The sequence below is a fragment of the Neolamprologus multifasciatus genome, chromosome 18 (assembly GCF_963576455.1).
Source record: "Neolamprologus multifasciatus chromosome 18, fNeoMul1.2, whole genome shotgun sequence".
Classification (NCBI taxonomy): domain Eukaryota; kingdom Metazoa; phylum Chordata; class Actinopteri; order Cichliformes; family Cichlidae; genus Neolamprologus; species Neolamprologus multifasciatus.
In genome coordinates this window covers 1,458,399-1,476,689 of record NC_140456.1, presented here as the reverse complement: position 1 = coordinate 1,476,689, position 18,291 = coordinate 1,458,399, and the positions used below count along the sequence as shown (strand labels likewise).

At 48.9% G+C, this 18,291-nt stretch overlaps 1 protein-coding gene and 1 pseudogene across 2 annotated transcripts in view; one reads left to right on the top strand and one right to left on the bottom strand.

The window, feature by feature from the left end:
• Positions 1-4,558, top strand: part of LOC146496929 (uncharacterized) — a 6,255-nt pseudogene extending 1,697 nt beyond the window's left edge. Inside the window, exon 2 of the transcript XR_014870640.1 lies at positions 74-4,558. The product of XR_014870640.1 is annotated as an uncharacterized LOC146496929 (transcript). The remainder of the gene's footprint in view (positions 1-73) is intronic.
• Positions 2,704-18,291, bottom strand: part of lamc1 (laminin, gamma 1) — a 46,502-nt gene continuing 30,914 nt past the window's right edge. Inside the window, exons 4-28 of the mRNA XM_085140593.1 lie at positions 16,687-16,853; positions 16,360-16,548; positions 15,616-15,733; positions 14,005-14,103; positions 13,744-13,880; positions 13,514-13,636; positions 13,115-13,304; positions 12,472-12,584; positions 12,006-12,227; positions 11,733-11,921; positions 11,405-11,653; positions 11,165-11,318; positions 10,814-10,956; positions 9,953-10,131; positions 9,723-9,879; positions 9,429-9,634; positions 9,263-9,342; positions 9,019-9,156; positions 6,420-6,564; positions 6,197-6,346; positions 6,003-6,117; positions 5,502-5,701; positions 5,262-5,420; positions 5,081-5,180; positions 2,704-4,944 (exon numbers count right to left, since the gene is read on the bottom strand). Coding sequence (XP_084996719.1) covers positions 4,688-4,944; positions 5,081-5,180; positions 5,262-5,420; positions 5,502-5,701; positions 6,003-6,117; positions 6,197-6,346; positions 6,420-6,564; positions 9,019-9,156; positions 9,263-9,342; positions 9,429-9,634; positions 9,723-9,879; positions 9,953-10,131; positions 10,814-10,956; positions 11,165-11,318; positions 11,405-11,653; positions 11,733-11,921; positions 12,006-12,227; positions 12,472-12,584; positions 13,115-13,304; positions 13,514-13,636; positions 13,744-13,880; positions 14,005-14,103; positions 15,616-15,733; positions 16,360-16,548; positions 16,687-16,853 — 3,979 coding nt within the window. The 3' untranslated portion in view covers positions 2,704-4,687. The remainder of the gene's footprint in view (positions 4,945-5,080; positions 5,181-5,261; positions 5,421-5,501; positions 5,702-6,002; positions 6,118-6,196; positions 6,347-6,419; positions 6,565-9,018; positions 9,157-9,262; positions 9,343-9,428; positions 9,635-9,722; positions 9,880-9,952; positions 10,132-10,813; positions 10,957-11,164; positions 11,319-11,404; positions 11,654-11,732; positions 11,922-12,005; positions 12,228-12,471; positions 12,585-13,114; positions 13,305-13,513; positions 13,637-13,743; positions 13,881-14,004; positions 14,104-15,615; positions 15,734-16,359; positions 16,549-16,686; positions 16,854-18,291) is intronic.

The following is an 18,291-nucleotide window of genomic DNA, read 5'->3' as shown; positions in this document are numbered from 1 at the left end:
TTAAGCTCAAGAATCTTTTTAATGTTTCAAATATTCTCCAGAAATTAAAAAAACACGCTCTCGTCCTCTGCAGACACTCAGCACCTCCAGGAGTCTGAGCCGCCGACCATCAAGCAGGAGCAGCAGGAGCAGCAGGAGGAGGTGTGGGTCGCTCCTCAGGCAGCAGAGGAGGATGTTAAACCAATCAAGCATGAGCTGCCTGAGGAGGAGGAGGCTCAGATGGTGGAGATAATGAAAGACGAAGCCCAGCCGAGCACTTCCTGTGAGGAGCCCGCTGCTCCTCCTCCGCATGGTGCTCCTGCTGTTGGTGAAGGCGGTGGAGGAGGTGGGACTTTCTGCAGCTGTAAAGTTTGCGGGATGAAGTTCAGCTACCGGGGCTCTCTGCTGAACCACGCCGAGACTCACGCCGCCGCCGAGTGCTGCCTCTGCAGCGTGTGCGGCGAGCCGCAGGCTGACCGGCAACGCCTGCTGGAGCACCTACGGACACACCTGAAGAGCCACGTCTGCAAGTTTTGTGGGAAAAGCTTCCAGCGGCGGGTGGAGCTGAAGGTGCACACACGCAGCCACACGGGCGAGAAGCCTTTCAGCTGCCGGCTGTGCGGGAAGCGATTCACCCGCAAGAACAACATGGAGATCCACATGAGGACGCACACTGGCGAGAAGCCGTACCACTGCACCATCTGTGGGAAGGGCTTCAACATCACCTCCTCCATGATCCGCCACGCCCGCACGCACACCGGGGAGAAACCCTACAGCTGCCGCGTGTGTGGGAGGGGCTTCACGGCCAGCTCGGACATGAAGATCCACATGAGGACGCACACGGGCGAGAAGCCCTACACCTGCCCCGTGTGCGGGAGGGGCTTCGCTCTCAGCACGCCACTTAAACACCATATGAAGCACCACACGGAGGAGCGGCCGTACTGCTGCAGCCACTGCAACCGCTGCTTCAGCGACGTGTACACGCTGCGGCGCCACATGAAAAACCACGGTGAGAGTGCGGCGTCCTGACGGGTGGTGAGGACTGTGGGTGGAAATCACACTTCCTGTTTTTACCACAGATTGGGTGGTGCTGCTGAAGGGTGGTGCCACTCCGTGAACCAGGACTTTTTGTTTTTCATTTTATAATCTGGATTATTTATCAGGCGCTGCCGGTTACGGACCAATGAGAGACCAAAAGTGGAACGAGGTCACATGGGCTCGAGGACACCGCAGACGCCACGGCCGTGACTTATTTCCTGTTAAAGTTCTGGAGGCCGCATTCACACCTGGTGCACTTTTAAACCTCCACGCAGTCTCACGATGATAAAGACCTGCGTGGTGTCTCCTCGCATCACGGTTCACCTGCAGAAACACTTCTTCACGTCCTCTGGATCTGTGAGGCCCAGACTGTGTGTCATGGCCCTCTGGTGGGCCCTGAAGGTACTGCAGGCCGGACTGAGAGCTCAATAAAAATCTCAGCTCAAAAGAGTTTAAAATTGAAAACAGAGATTTCTAATCGTTAACATTCACACTTTCTAAACCTTTAGACAAGAAGAAGATTCAGTTTTGTACTCCTGTTAATTCTCACAGGTTTGGTTGATGACATCAGAGTTTTCCATGAAAGTTTTCTTTTGATCAGAAGAACTTTTTGACTCAGGTTTTACATTTTAGCTTAAAAATTCCTTTAAAATTTTACACTGAAAGAATGAAACATCCACGGGATGTAAACAAGTTCCTCGCTGTTCCTAAGTGATCGTTTTAAACATTTCTCAAAAGAAGATTCACAAACAGCACAGACACACAGCTCACGTGTCCGTTTCCTCTCATTTTAGTTTTTTATTAAAGGTGATGCAGAAGTTTGAGACCCAATAAAACTTTATTTTCATGTGATTTGCTTTGATTTGTTTAAAGGGAACCAGAGTAAATATGGTGTCAGTCTGATCAGAACTGATATTGATTTTTTGTTTTATTTAAATGTTGGGATTTTGTGTGAAATATAAAAAAATGAATGCAGTGACCTCTGACCTTTTCAACAAATAAGACATCACGTTGTATATTTTATATTCAGGAATCTTTTGATGCACAAAAAAGGTTTAAATAAAGTTGATACAGGAGCTTTCGCACAGCAGCAGGCCAGATGTTTTCAGGTGTCGCTTGATGAGTTCACCTGCTCGGCCCTCCATGTTTGGTTTCATGACCTCAGCACGTCGGCGGTTAACTTTTGTGTGGTTGGGCTGGATGACGAGAGTTGGCGACAGAAAACACGTCAAACATTCGGTTTAGGAGGAAAAGCCCACGGATGGAAAATGCATGTAGTTATTCCCTCTTTAGTTCCCGGAGTTTTCCAGAATTTTCCAATTTCCAGTCTTATAAAAGCAAAAGCTAACCCTGCAGTTCCTCTAACGTCCACTGGAGGCTACATGTTAAAATGTTTACAGTTAACACCTGTACGGGGAGCTTATTAAGGCTTAAGCATCATTATTAGAGGCGTGGCCTCTTTGACCAGCAGGTGGATGGTGACAGAGGTGGGTGGAGCCGCTAGCTGTCCGCTGGGCTTCACCTCTGGACCGTCTTTGTGGTGTTGGGACCCGATCTTCCAAATGTGTCTCCGTCGTGTCTCCAGGAAACCAGCATGGCAGCCGTTGTAACGCTAACGCTAAGGCTCTGTGGCGTTTACGTCCATCTTTGTGTTACAGTCTGAGAAAACAGGAGCACACGCGGACAAACTGTAGGAATTTATTTATTATTCAAATGTTACGTTTGGATTTACAGGTACGTGGGCACAAACAAGAACAAACACTCGGGTGGTTCAGGTCCTCACAGGGCTGCAGACGTGCCGCCCTGCACGCCGCGCAGCTCGCACATCACCGTCTGAGGCGACGTGGGGGGCGGTGCAAAACGAATAAGCGGTTCATTATAACTTAAAATACTGTTTATACATCACGTGAGCTGCACCACCTGCAGAGCGGCCGAATGGATGGAGGAGAGAAATAAAACAGACAAAAGCCTCCCCAGCACTGGTCAGGGGAGGGAGTTTCAAAATAAAAGCACAATAGTCTAGTGGCATTGGATTTGTTTTTTTGGGACCTGATTTTTAAAAACAAAAAGAAAAACCTGCTTCAGTACCGACACGAGGACAAAATGAAAGCATGGACGCCCTCGCAGGAACTTTAATATTAAGGCACAAAAACACTAATTAAAAGCTACTTGAGCCACATGTGACTTAACTCCATTCAGTGAAATGACTGGTGAGGCAGGCCACGCCCACTCAAAAAACAACCTGATTGGTGAGAGGGTGAAAACAAACACGAGAATCAAAAACACACAAACGTAATGGTGTCGCTATGAGGCAGCAACACGGAGCCTTGTATACAAGCAAGCGTAATAATAATAATAATAATAACTAGGCACATGTGATGAGATATTCATATTTATAGATATTTATAGATATTTATGCTGGAGGTTCCCGTTGATTGATTGTGATGGAGGCTGTTTGCAGGGTGGAGAAAATCAGCCCGAATCATCAGATATTTACACACGACAAAAGTTCCTCACTCTGTGTCAGAATAATAAAAAAACATTCACACAAAAATAGAACATTTGAAATAATTATTATTAGCACCAGTGTATCAGATAAAACTCTCGCTACGCAAAATGTACAAAGTTGCATAGTGTTGGATCGAGCCTGGAGCGAAGCGTTAACGCGTGAGAGTCCAGACGGGAGCGTTGAAGCGTGGAGAGCGCGCCGAAGACGAAAAGCCCCGAAAACACAAAACTGAAAAGACTTCCTGCCAAACGCCTGCAACAGCTTATCGACACCGAGGAGCAGCAATGCTCGCGGCGCTCTCCCAGATCGTCTCGCGACAGGAAATCGTCAAGAGCATCGAAATAACATCGAGATTTCATCTCAGTGCAAGAAAGAAATCAGCGTTTTATCTTTTTAACCACATCCTGAATCTCACGTCTCTCACAGTCATGACGGCGCTTTAATTTTAACTTCGTAACTCGAGAGAATCTCCCGGGTTTACATCTTCAGGCTCAAAGTTTTACATTTTTAATTTTTTGCAAGCTTGACGAGAAATCTTGATATCATCGCGATGCGTCGTCTAGAAACGAGTTTAGTTTTGAAATGTTTTGGATTTCTGAGGTTCGTCGCGGAGCCGAGTTTGTATCTTTAACCTGTTTGGAGGAGAAAATACTGTCGGAGGAGGAGGTCTCCTGCTGTTTGCATCGGCACGTAGCTTCAGAGGAAAAGCGAGGGTTCCTTCACTGTGTTTGCCGGTTAGAGGAGGCAGTGGCGTTCAGTGAGCGGACGCTGCGAAAGCGCCGCTGGGCATGATGGGAAATGGCTGGTGGGACACAGAAATGCAGGCAGAGCTTCCTGCGTCGCTCGAACTTCCTGCCGTGGAGCAGACGGCTGCAGTCACGTCGGGTTTGTGGTTCTGGTTCCTCCGCACGGCTTCTCGACGCCGTTTAGTTCGTTCGAGCGTAACCACGCCCCTGCGTCTCGGGAAAAAAAAAAAAAATCAGCTGCTTCTCGGCGGCTGAAAACGTGATCATGGTTTCACACGTCGGCTTCTGTCTCGTCAAAGAAAAAAAAAATCTGAAACAAAAAGTGTTTTTGGTAAAAGGCGGCGTGCTCGCCGGAGTGTTAGATGTGAGTGTGGGGCAAGGGGCGGGGCTAGAGGAAGAGAAGGGCGGGTTAGGGTTAAGGATTCTCCAGGGACTGCGTGTTAAAGCAGCCTTCGGGTAATGTGTTCTTGATGTCGTTGAGGTTGGCGATGTCGGCGCGGATCTCGCGGATCTGCCGGTCGTAGTCGTCGATCATCGCCTCCTGAGTCTGCGCCACGTTGTTCAGCTCCTTAAGCTTGTTCTCCAGGTCGCTTTTGTCCATCTCGCCCTTGGCCTTCTTCAGCGACTCGTCGATCTCGTTCAGTTTGCTCAGGTCGATCTTATCGATGTTTCCTGCACACGAAACAAAACCAGTTAGTTTCCCGTCAATCATTCAGTTCTTTAATTAAAAAGACAGCGTTATGGTTTCTCCCGAAGAAACGAGTCATTCTCAGACGTTCAGGTTCTGCAGCTCGACTGGTGTTCTTACCGAGCTGGTTCATCAGGTCCGTGATGACCTTCAGGACCGTCTTCACTGTACTCTTCGCTTTGCGGGCGTTATCCTCGGCGTCCTTTGCATTGTTTGAAGCCTGAGGACGGGAACACGGATGTTAAACTTTTTATAATGTCCGGAGAAAGAGTCTGAGAGTTCAGCGACGAGCGAGTCGTACCATCCCCGCCATCATCATGTCCTGGTCGGCCTGGGCCTTCTTCTCCTCGAGCTCCTTCTCGGCGTCGGTCAGCTGCGCCATCAAGTCGTTGACCTCGTTGTCGAGATTGGTGGTGTCCTGGAAGGCTTTTTCCGCCTCCTCTTTGGTCTTGGCGGAGCCCTGCGAGGACACGAGTTTAATCACAGTGAGAGGAGAGAAACCGGCGAGCTGACGCAGGCCAATGACGAGCCGCCGCTTTACCTTCTGCACATTACTGGCTATCCTCTCGGCGTCTTCCGCTTTGCTCTTTGCCTCTCGAGCATCGCCGGCAGCGTTGCCCAGCGCCTCCTCCGCCTGCCTGGTCTTCTCGTTGGCGGCCATGATAGTGGCGTTGATGATGGGGATCTTCTTCAAGGCTTCCTCTGCGGCGGTCTTGTTGTCGTTGACCCTCTTATCAAAATCTGCAGGAAGTCAGAGAGAAAAAGGATCAGAGTTACGTGAAGAAAACTGCTTAATTTTAAATCTCCATGCAGGTTTTTATCATCTCACCCGGAGCCTGAAGCAGAAATGGTGCGTTTGAGGAAAATGGAAAAGGGGACGCATTACAAACTATTAGCACCTTCAAGAGTTTTTTTTGTTGTTAAAGTCAACTCAAAGCCTCGATGGACAGTTTTACAGGTTTTATTTTATTAATTATCTTGTTTTGAACGGACCAATAACGCAGCACGGACAGAAACCGGTGAACGGCGAACGCTCGGGTACCTCTGAGGTTGTCCAGGATGTCCTGAGCCTCCTTGAACGTCGCCTGGCCCTTCTTCGCCGCCTCCTCGGCCAGAGCTTTGGCGGCGTCGGCTCGAGCGAGCAGCTGATCGGCCGTCTGTTGCACAGGAAGAGGAAACAGTTTTGTGTGTTGCGTTTTGTTTTTCCTGAGAAGCTCCCAGAGGCCCTGAACTCACCTGCTGTTCACTTTTGCCTTTATCCAGCAGTTTGCGCACTTCCTGCTCTTTGGGCTTCAGGTCTTCTCGGAGGTCGTTGTACTCCTTCTCCGTCTTATCGATCAGCTTGTCGACGTCCGCCGCCTCCTTCTTGATCTTATTGGCGTCCTCCTGAAAACAGAAACGTGAGTTACGACACTTTTCCTCTGCTGTTCCACATTAAACGGCGGCGTCCATCTCTCACCTCCAGGGCCTTGGTGTCGATCTGCGGGAGGCTGGTCAGGTTAGCGAAGAGCTTCAAAGCTTTGTTTCCGGCCTCCTCGGCCTCGCTCTGAACCTTGGTGGCCTGTTTCTCCAGGTTCTTGGCCAGGTCCTTCGCCTCGTTGTACCTGGACACAAACACAGACGATCAGGAAGCTCAACGACTCTTCCTCTTCATCTTTGAAGGAAATGTCTGACAACAAAAATCACTCAGGATCTGAAGCCAGCTGTACGTTTCTGTCCTTCCCAAAACGATCTGAGGGAACAGCTTGCTGGATGCACGGAGGACGAGCTGCAGAGCATCAAATTAAAAGAATCCCAAAAAGCTTCAGTATTAATTCCAGCGATTAGCATTATTATTAAGCCCCAAGTGCTAAAAAGGGATGAAAAATTACTTTAAGAAGCAAAGCAACGACAAAAGGAAAATGACTGAAGGGGCGGAGCTCTAGACTAACGGGTTGCCGCGGATGCACTGGTGGCGCACCAGCAGAAAAGTTGGCGCACCCAAGTTTTTCAACCGCATTGCTGAACACCACAGTTTTACATGTTGCTGAGACAGACAATATTGATTTGTAAATGATTAACTAACAATCTGTCAACACCAAGTTCTTTATTTGGAGCTCAGTTTCCCAAGGAAGATAAGTTACTGAAAAAGTGCTTGTGCTTAAAGTGCGTTGGCTCTCTTTGGCAATACTGTAGATAACATTAAACTTCATCATCACATCGGCTCCTCTGACGACCTGTTTGCTGCTGAAAGGCAGTGGGGAGAGGGGACACTTGGGCATTTATCGCAGCATATAATGTGTTCCTGGATACACTGCTGCTTTTTCAGTGTTCAGAGGTTGATGGCTCCGTGTCAGAGCTGGATTTTAGACGGATCAGGCCTTAACAAAAAACTCATCAGTCGTTCTTTTCTTATCACTCACAGCTACATCCACTCTGTTGGGCCTAGGCTGCTCACTAGGGCTGGGCATCATCACTGATTTCTATAATCCATTCGATTCTGATTCACGAGGTCCCGATTCAATTCAATTTTGCCTCAGACAGTCAAATATTATAATTATGATCATTTACTGATACTGTGAGACTTCATCAGAGGTGTGAGCATCACTGCTGAGGCCTTTGTGTCAAAGTGACTGAGGATAAAACAGAAAAACATGAAGGAGATTTTCCTGGTCTGGGATTTTATAGCAGATAACCTTAAAAATATTCTGCAATGTTGCATCATTTTAAAAAGTTAAAATTTCTTCAGCAGAAATTAAATTACTTCGGACAAGAAAGCCTAAGTAAAAAAAAGAAAAAAAGACAGCGCTGTAAACAACGGCAGACTGATGGGTAATAAGAGAATTAATAATACAGAAAACAGAGATTTGAGAGGGGAAACTGTTCTTGGAGTGCACACACACACACACACACACACACACACACACACAGTGTGTGAGTTTTATTGTGGTGGAAGCAAAAAAGCGATGTTTATCAAATGTGAAGTGTAGTTTGATCTTCTTTTGCTGGTTCAGTGAATTTTGGTTGGCGAGACACGAAACCTGCAGCTCAGAATCAGCACAAAAAAGACGGAAACACAGCGCGGACCCGACGAGTCAGCGAGCTGTCGGCTTCCATCCAGTCAGAAAGCCGAAACAGAAAACCGATTCTGATGCTTCGAGTCTCCTCTGTGTTTCCGTCTTTGTGTGGAGTCCGTTACCTGCTCTCATTTACTGTTTGCTGTTTGTTGAAATATTTAACCTGAGATTCTGACGTTTCTGGCAAAACACAGTTAAAAAGTTTAAAACACAGTTATATTTAAGAGTCGATTCAGGATTAAATGAACCGATATCGCTTTATTCAAGTTACTCACCTCTCTCTCTCTCTGCCTGCACTTTCAACTGGACCACAGCCAATCAGAGAGGTCCCGCCCCTGACTATCTCTGATTGGTTTAGACAACGATATGGGCATAATGTGCGTCTGTTGTTGACCACACGGAGACTTTCAGAGTTGCAGAGACTTTTTTTTTTTTTTACTCAAACAGTTGGTCGATGCGGCGCGACCTAAGACTTTTTTAGTTGCACCATTGAAAAATTTGCATTTGCGGTGGCACTCTTTGCCCTGGGGGGAGACAAACTGGCCAACAAAATGGGATGCAAAGAAACCACCAAGGGGTTCAGAAAGTTCCTATAAAAATAGTTAAAAATGAAAAAGAAACATCCTCACAGCTGTAATGACCAGGAGACACAATATGACCACAAAGAGATGTAAAATAACCACAGAGCCGCGTATAATCACTGAAAAGGTCCCAAGAATGAGTCAAAATAATAAAAAGAATAACTGAATAGAGACAAAATGTGACAGAAGATTCAAAAAACCACAACACAAAAGCCACAACGTGGACAAAACTGAAGCAGAGCAACCACGAAGGAGGAAAAACAAATGAAGGGGAGACGAAACCTCCAAAAAACCTCCACAGGGCCAAACCGATCAGGATTCTCACACAAAGCAACAAAAACTCACAAACAAAGAGACAAAAACCACCTGTAACCACGACGGCAGGAAAAACTAGTTAAAGTGAGGTTTCGTCAGGACGTACTTCCTGTTGAGCTCCTCGATCTCCTCGCTCGTTTTCCCCTCTTTCTCCAGAGTCTTCAGCAGCAGGTTGTACGCTTTGTTGGACGTATCGTTGGCGTCTTTGGCGATCCTCTCAATCTGGTCAGCGTCCATCTTGTGTCTGCAGGGAGAAAAGTTCAAACGGTTTGACGGGTATTCAGGTCAAGGTCAGGCCGTCAGCGCGCGTCGCTGACACGCGTCGCTGACACGCGTCGCTGGGGTCTTACTTGTCGGCGAGCTTCCGCGCCTCCTCGGCCAGCAGTGTCAGGTTGTTGGGCGCTCCGGTGCCGCCGGGCGGTTTGATGTCCTGTCGACGACATCAGTTGTGTTTTATTAAAAACAAAAATGCCTTAGAGCTCGGTGAGTCGCCATGGAAACAGCACCCTCACTCACCACTTTGCTGATGGCGTCCTTGGCTTTGTCCAGCTCCTGGCGGGCGCGGTCGATCAGGTCCTCGGCGTCGCGTACCCGGCCCCGGGCGAGGTCGGCCTGAGCGCCGGTGTCGTCCACCGTGTTTCGGATGCTCTTCAGACGGTTCCACTGAGTGGTCAGGGTGTTGTTGATGCCGTTTAGGCGGTCCAGCAGGCCTTGGTCTGCTTCTGCGGGGTCAAAGGTCACAGACATTCAGCCTGGCTTTCTGCTCAGCAACAGGAAATAAAGTGTAAAGGTCAGATCTTCAGGTCTCACCTTTGCTGGCCTTGGCCTCCTCCAGCAGCTCCATGATGGCCCTCTCCGCCTCCTTCAGACGATCCTCGAAGGCCTGATCGCTGACGGCGTCCTGCCCCGAGCCGAGGTTATCGATCAGCGTCTGCAGTTCGTGGAGCTTCTGCCTCTGCTGGTTCACCTGGACGCGCAGACACAAACGTTAGCTCCTCCGTGCGAGGAGAGCGAAGGCGTGGCCTCGGAGGCGGGCTCACCTTGTCTCTGACCAGGCTGTAGCAGGAAGGACACTGCTGGCAGCCCGGCACCGAGCGGTTGTAGAAGTAATTCTCCTCGCACATGTCGCACCGAGCGCCGACGAAGCCGGGCCGACACTCGCAGCGCCCGTCCTCCTTACACTGACCCGACATGGAGCCCTCGGGGTCGCAGTCGCAGGCTGCAGGAACAAAGACGAGGACGTCGGTCCGTTAATAACAGCGCTCATACACACAGCACAGCTCGCCACCCTGAACGCTGAAAGGATTCTTAAAGTTACAGGACTCGGTTTTGTCCAACACACAGACTCTGCCTGATGTGATGGAAGACGACGTGGCTGCAGTTAATAATATAAATTATTAACATTACAACCTGCTGTTTACCTCAAACAGGTATCAGGGTTATTCTGGACCCGTACGATATGATATCAAAAACAGCGTGTTGGCAGGTTGGATCTGTGCAGAAACTAGATTTAAACACTTCCTGGTGCACCTCGTGCACGCAGTTGATGCAAAACCCTAAAAAACTGATCATGGCTTCATGTTTGTGGTTCTAACAGACCTGAGCCGGTGCCTGCTGACCGGAGGAGATCCACCAGGATCTATTCTGGGTCCTGTTCTGTTCACGTAACGCTAAAATGTCACAGCGATGGACTCGCTGCATTCGTCCAGCATAGATCTCAGATCTCAGCGTCACAGACGACCATCTAACACTAAAACTCAGTAATTCAAGCTCAGAAATGTGCAGCTGCGTTCCTCAGGTGATCTCACTGATTCGTTACTGGGAACTAGACTCGCTTCAGGCAGCCAACAGCTGCTGCGGCGCGGCGTCCTGCAAACTGTGACATTATCGAGTTTCCTCACGTTTGCATCCAGACACGCTGAAGCCGAAGAAGTTGGTCTCGCAGCGCTCGCACCGAAGGCCGGCGACGCCCGGCTGACACTCGCACTGTCCCGTAACGATGTCACACTGGCCGTTGGTGGAGCCAATGGGATTGCAGTTGCACCTGTGGGGGGGAAAAGTAGAAGAACATCATCTATGAGTGAACAACACAATGAAACAGCATGTTTGCGTTTTCCTGGAAGAATCGACTAATCGTCGGTTTCCAGTCAGCTGGAAATGAAAGAATTGAAAGTTCGTCGCTGTGACTGAGACCATGAAGGCGCTCAGAACCGAAGCACGCGGTTAGAGATGTGTGGGTGTGATGGACGCACCGCTCGCAGCCATTCCCGCTCCGCAGGTTGAAGAAGCCGGGCGTGCAGGCGCCGCAGTCGCGTTCGGCCACGTTGGGGAGGCACTCGCACTGACCCGTGCCCTGAGAGCAGCTGCTCTGCTGGTTCCTGGTGCCGAGCGGCGAGCAGGCGCAGGCTGGGGACAAATCAGAGATCACACGGTTTCCTCGCTGCGCTCACAAGTCAAACGTCACGGGAAGGATTTCGGTTTTGGACTCTTACGTTTGCACTTGTCGGCGGGCTCGGGGGCCAGCGCGTTGCCGTAGAAACCCTCTTTGCAGCGGTCGCAGAAGAAGCCGTCGGTGTTGTAGACGCACTTGAGGCACTCTCCGTTCTCGCGGTTGCAGTTCCCGACGGCGTTGGGGTCGATGTTGCCGCTGCACTTGCAGCTCCGACACGTTCGGACTACGCCGCCATTCTGACCCAGAGGGTCGCCGAAGAATCCGTCGTCGCACAGCTCGCAGCGCTTACCTGCACACAGGTGAGGTCACGTGATTGGCACACGTAACAGTTAATCAAGGAAGCCTAGCTGACAGTTTAGCGTCTGTACCTGTAGTCCCGGTGGGGCAGTTGGTGCACACCACCTCTCTGGTTCTGGGAACGACGGCGCAGGTGGCTCCGGGCGGGCACGGACATGGCTGACAGTCACCTGGCGTTCCCTGGGTGGCGTCGCCATAAAAACTGTCCTGGCAGCGCTCGCAGCTCAAACCGGCCGTGTTGTCCTGACAGTCGCACGCTCCTGGGCGGAGGACAGAAAAAGCAGCCAATCAGCCGTGAGTATTATCAAACCCATCGCTCTGTGACGCGCTGACGCCACCCTCACCTGTGTTGGTGTTGCAGGTCTCGCTGTGGCCGTTACAGTTGCACGGCTCGCAGGAGCTGAAGGCGCCGAGCTCCGGCTGGGCGCGGCGGTATCCAACCGTGCACTGCTCACAGTGCTGACCCTGGTAACCCTGAGGACACGTGCACTGCTCCACCCAGCGCGCCGGGACACCTGGTCCCCGCCTTGCTGTCACCAAGGAGACATCATCCAGGTAACCAGCACCTGGAGAGTGTGATTAGTGAACGACAGTAGACGATAAGAGTGTGTGTGTGTGTGTGTGTGTGTGTGTGTGTGTGTGTGTGTGTGTGGCAAGGTGTTTCTGCGCAGTGTACCAGGGGCACGAACAAAAGCTGTCGTACCATAGGCACGAGGAGTGTGTGTGTGTGTGTGTGTGTGTGTGTGTGTGTGTGTGTGTGTGTGTGTGTGTGTGTGTGTGTGTGTGTGTGTGTGTGCGCGCGCGTCGTACTCCTGTCGCTGTAGGTGCCGCGGATCTTGATGGCCGTCAGGTTGTGGAGAAGTTTGTAGAATTCGGCGTGGCTGATGGTCGGCCTCCAGGGGTAATCTGTGCTGTCGTGGAGCCTGAACCGAATAATCCAGACCGAAGACAAAAGCAATGAGAAGGAAAATCAGATGATCAGATAATCTACAGGGTTTAAATCTGCTGACATCAGCAGCAGATTCTGACACAGATCCTGAGAATCGTACGCAAATATCACAGCTTCATCCAGATTATTTGCAAAACAAGGAGGACAAAACAGATTATTAATCCAGATTATAGAGTATTAGTGGAGTTTAATAGTAATCACCCCGCGTTCACAATTTAACTAATCATTTTAAATCTTATGACCAAAATATTTTCAATTTAATCCAGATTAAATGACTATGAAAGAAATTAACAGCAAATAATCTGTGTCAGCAAAAAGTGTCAGAGACTGCAACCAGACAGATTAAATTCATCTGTGTAAACAGGTAAATAAAAACTGCATGATTATGTTCAGATTATGAGTTTAATTTACACCCAAATATCCAGATTAATGCTGAGATTATCTGTCCCAGTTTGCTGGATTAAATACTGGTTTTCACTGGGAACACAACACACGGCGCCTCACCTGAACACGTATGTCTGCGTGTTCTCATTGGGGTAGGAGTTGCCCTGGGCGATGAGGGGGACGGCCACCCGGAGGTTCGCCCCCTCCAGCACCAGATCCTCGGCCGACAGGCGGCTGTCCCGCCGGTCCACCCGGAAGTTCAGGGTCAGGTTCTGCCCGTAACTCAAGACCTGGTTCCCCAAAAACTTCTCTGTGACACAGAAACGAGTCAGAGTCACCGACCAATCAGCAGCAGCGTTACACAGGGACAAAAACATATCCGTGTGTGTGTGTGTGTGTGTGTGTGTGTGTGTGTGTGTGTGTGTGTGTGTCTGTGTGTGTGTGTGTGTGTGTGTGTGTCTGTGTGTGTGCGTCTGTGTGCGTCTGTGTGTGTGTCTGTGTGTCTCTGTGTGTGTGTACCTGGTGCCACAAAGTAAATGGGGAAGTAATCCTCTGAGATGAGGAAGATTTCCTGTCCGCTGGACGACCACTGCACCTGGCCCCCGGCTCCATCACGCTCCTGACCAGTCCACTGCTCATCATCTAACACACACACACACACACACACACACACACACACACACACATTAGTACAGTGGGGTTAGAGTGGGGTCTTCTCTGTCCTGAGTGGGGCTTGCAGGCGCTGTTACCTCTGCTAAAGTCAGATTTGATGGCGTGGACGCTGAAGCCGTCGGCGCTGTCGCACACGGACGAGTGCTGGAAGCAGAAGCATGGCGTGCAGCCCTGAGGGTTGTTCTCATCCAGGTTAAAGTAACCCAGCTTACACCTGCGGGACACGAACGGCGAGAACACACCTGTGACGCGCTGCTGCACCAACTGCATGTTAACGTAACACGTGTGGGCGGGACTGTGTGCGGGCCCCGCCCCGTGTGGGCGGGACTGTGCGTCACCTGTCGCAGCTGAAGCCCTCCACGTTGTCTTTGCAGCGACACTGACCCGTGTTCACGTCACACTCCAGCGTGCTGCCTGAGGGCGAGCAAGAGCACTGCCTGATGGGGAGAGAGAGAGTCAGACTCATCAGTTTTGTTTGTTTGTTTTTTTTCTCTTTCTTTTGTTGTTGTTTATTTGTTTGTTTTTTCTCTTTCTTTTGTTGTTGTTTGTTTGTTTGTTTTTTCTCTTTCTTTTGTTGTTGTTTGTTTGTTTTTTCTCTTTCTTTTGTTGTTGTTTATTTGTTTGTTTTTCTCTTTCTTTTGTTGTTGTTTATTTGTTTGTTTTTTCTCTTTCTTTTGTTGTTGTTTATTTGTTTGTTTTTTCTCTTTCTTTTGTTGTTGTTTGTTTGTTTTTTTTCTCTTTCTTTTGTTGTTGTTTATTTGTTTGTTTTTTCTCTTTCTTTTGTTGTTGTTTGTTTGTTTTTTTTCTCTTTCTTTTGTTGTTGTTTATTTGTTTGTTTTTTCTCTTTCTTTTGTTGTTGTTTATTTGTTTGTTTTTCTCTTTCTTTTGTTGTTGTTTGTTTGTTTTTTCTCTTTCTTTTGTTGTTGTTTATTTGTTTGTTTTTTCTCTTTCTTTTGTTGTTGTTTATTTGTTTGTTTTTTCTCTTTCTTTTGTTGTTGTTTATTTGTTTGTTTTTCTCTTTCTTTTGTTGTTGTTTGTTTGTTTTTTCTCTTTCTTTTGTTGTTGTTTATTTGTTTGTTTTTTCTCTTTCTTTTGTTGTTGTTTATTTGTTTGTTTTTTCTCTTTCTTTTGTTGTTGTTTGTTTGTTTGTTTTTTCTCTTTCTTTTGTTGTTGTTTATTTGTTTGTTTTTCTCTTTCTTTTGTTGTTGTTTATTTGTTTGTTTTTTCTCTTTCTTTTGTTGTTGTTTATTTGTTTGTTTTTTCTCTTTCTTTTGTTGTTGTTTATTTGTTTGTTTTGCTAGCTTGGAGAAAAAAGGGGCATACGTTCTATCAATTTGTAACAACCATGATATTTGCTTCTAATAAAAAATTCAGTCAGCAGGGGGCGCTCACAGCTCAGTGTTCATTCTCCAGCAGCCAACCACACTTCAGCTCATGTAACCGTGACCCTTGACCTGACCCTGTTTGCTCCTGGGTCAAAGTTCAAGTTCTTCTTCACTGAATCAGAGTTTAATACTCCTGAGAGTTCAGTTTGTCTCTGAGACATCGGCCGTAGAGACGTCCAGCTTCTCTCTAACAAGCTGAACTAAAGCAGCCGGCGCCGTGCAGCTGACAGCTCCACTCAGCAGCGTCGTATCTAAGGAACGCCACGGCTCCGTCACCTCCGGCTGGACTGCCGGAGCTCTGTGGACGCCCGGCTGCTAGACGTCAGAGAAAAACCGAGTCAGCTCAGAGGACGGATCAGGTCGGCCTCTCGCCTGAAACCCAAACCTGCTACAGAAGGAAAAGCGACTTCCCGACTGGCTGACGTCACCAAACAAGCTGAAAACCCAGCGAGTGACAGAGATACTCAAAGTGTTTGCTGTGGGAGAGCCGTGCAACCAGCAGGAGCTCCGCCGGGCCACGCTCGCGTCTCTGAGCTCAGCTGATGTTCGGGGTTAGTGGCGTACCTGCAGCCGGCCTCCGTCAGGCTGTGGTGTCCCGGCTGGCAGCGGTCGCACTTCTCTCCGGTCACTCCGGGTTTACACGCACACATGCCTCGGTCATCACACTGAGGGGACACGGAGCCTGCACACACACACACACACGCACACACACACACACACACACACACACACGTTAACCTCCAACCACATGCAAACAATCAGCTGCATTAATGAGCCGTTGCGGTGCAGAGTGGGTGGAGCAGCTGGCTCACATTAGGCGGTGGTTTCCTGCTGCGCTCCGTTAAAAACTGCTGAAAACCACAAAGTCCACGCCTGCGGTTTCACATGTTTTCACTTCACTCAAACATTTACAGAATCAAACCTGATCTTTAAACCTTTTCACGCTTTTCTGCAGGTTGTGTTTCGATTCTCTGCAAACGACTCGACAGACACAACAGAGACGACGACAAACTGACACCAGAGAGAAAAACGACTGCAAGGAGTCGACAGGATGTCAGGTAACAACGAGCTGCAGAAACATCCAGAAGCATCACAAACATTTACACATAAATCAGCAAACACTCGAAACAGAACAAACGATCACAGACACACACACACGTCTGACTGTTGTGTTCAAGTGGAAATGGAAATGTGAGCACTTCACTGTCCATTCATGGTGTGTTCAAATGTCCGTGGGAAAGGCCACTCTCACAATCGGGTTGGAGGCCCACTCCCACACACCCACGCTCTCCAGTGTGCACCACTCACCGACGGGGTTGCAGAGGCAGGGCAGGCAGCGGCTGGCGCCCGGGTCTCTGTAGTAGTTGTCGAGGCAACGCTCGCAGTTGGGGCCGTCCGTGTTGTCGGCGCAGTTCCTGCAGTGGCCGCCGCGACCGGTGGCCCGGTACAGCTCGGCATCGAAGTAACACTCGCCACTCTTCCCGTTACACTCGCAGGCTGAGAGACGGAGAGTTTCACAATAAAAGACCCGAAACAGGAAACAGTGAAAACGTTTAAATGCACCAAAATCACAGACGACTTCTACGTGATGCAGTAAAATCATCAACGACGGCAAACGTGCGGCGGCAGACTCACGCAGACACTCGTTGGGGCTGTCGGCCGTCGCTCTCCTCCAGGGCCGGTCGTTGAAGAACGGTTGGCACTCTTGGCAGTCGTCGCCGGCGGTGTTGTGTTTACAGTTACACACCAGCCGTCCTCTGTCGTTCCTCGCGCACTCGCTGGCGTGGCCGTTACACTTACACCTGGAAGTAGAGAAGCACACCTGTCACACCTGCGGAGGTTGCTGCCAACGCTCACACACCGTCATTAAAGCTCAACTCTTTGTTCGGTTTACTGTCGTCATTGTTTTTGCTTTTTCCGCTCCGCAGCTCCGAGCAAAGGTTTTCTTAAACCTCCCGAGGGAGCGCAGCCGCCGCCTCAGCAGGACGGGACTTGCTCAGCAGACACCTCTGGCTATAGGCTCAGGTGTCTGTTGGCAGCGAGCTGTTGGAAAAACTGACAGCGGGAAGGAAGAGAGGTTCGTGCTCCGAGCTGTTAAAGCTGCACCGCCTCAGGCTTACAGTGTCAGTGTGCAGCGGCTTCAATACTGTAAACGTGCAGACTTCACCGTTCACCAGGGAAAGCCCAGCATGCAGCCTGAGCCCGGAGCTCTGCACGGCACAGAAAAGCAGCGCACAGATAAACAGTCGACTCACGAGCAGCGCTGAGGAATGTGTCGGAGACACGCCGCCATCTAGTGACGCACAGAACCTCCGTGGGACAACACGTCCTTTATTCTCCTGCAGAGAGATGTCCCCACGATCACTCCTCAAGAGCAGGAGGAGGCAGTCTGTGGCCGTTAGCGTGACAGAGTCGCACACTTTTGTGCAAAAGTCTCGAGCCCTTTCTTCATGTGCTGCTTCAAAGGAGCCAGACTTTACTGAGGTGGTCTCGAGTTCGGGATTTCTGAAGTTTTTCTTTGGACCACTGAGCAAAGAACCAGTTTTAAGTTCTTTGTTTCCATCGGCCTGTCGCAAAAACATCGTCTGCTCCAATTTCTTTAGTTCAAATGAAAAATGTTGAGATAACAGTTTGACAACCAAGTTTACACCAACGAGGTGACTGTCAGAGCTGAAAGCCTGGCACACCTCAGCGCAGAGCGTCCCCTGAGAAAGGACAGGCTGAGGTGTGCACGAGAGCGACCAGAAATATTTATCACGATACACACGAGACAAAATACTTTACGACTACAAAAAAAATCAATGTATTTTCACTTAAACAAGCAGCTGTTTTTTGCATTAAAGTTATATAAACATGTAACAGTGCAAATGCAAATTCTTTGCTGACAGTTTAACCAAAAGGCATTTCCAGTGGAAACTAGAGATGGCACGATACCACTTTTTTATGTCCGATACCGATACCGATATCATAAATTTGGATATCTGCCGATACCGATATGAATCCGATATAGTGTGTTCTTTAATCAACAAAACGTTTTTTTAATATCTTGCTGCATTTTGTATAAGTTTATACTCAAGTTTAAATAAATAACAACACTAAAGCTATTCTGTTATACCTGTATGTAAAAAATACACTGCGTCCAAAATATGTCATAGTTCAGCAAAACTGATCAATCTAATAAACTTAAAGCTGCTCCATCCTCCCTATTCTGGTATTTTAAAGAGTACTTAGCAGAAATAT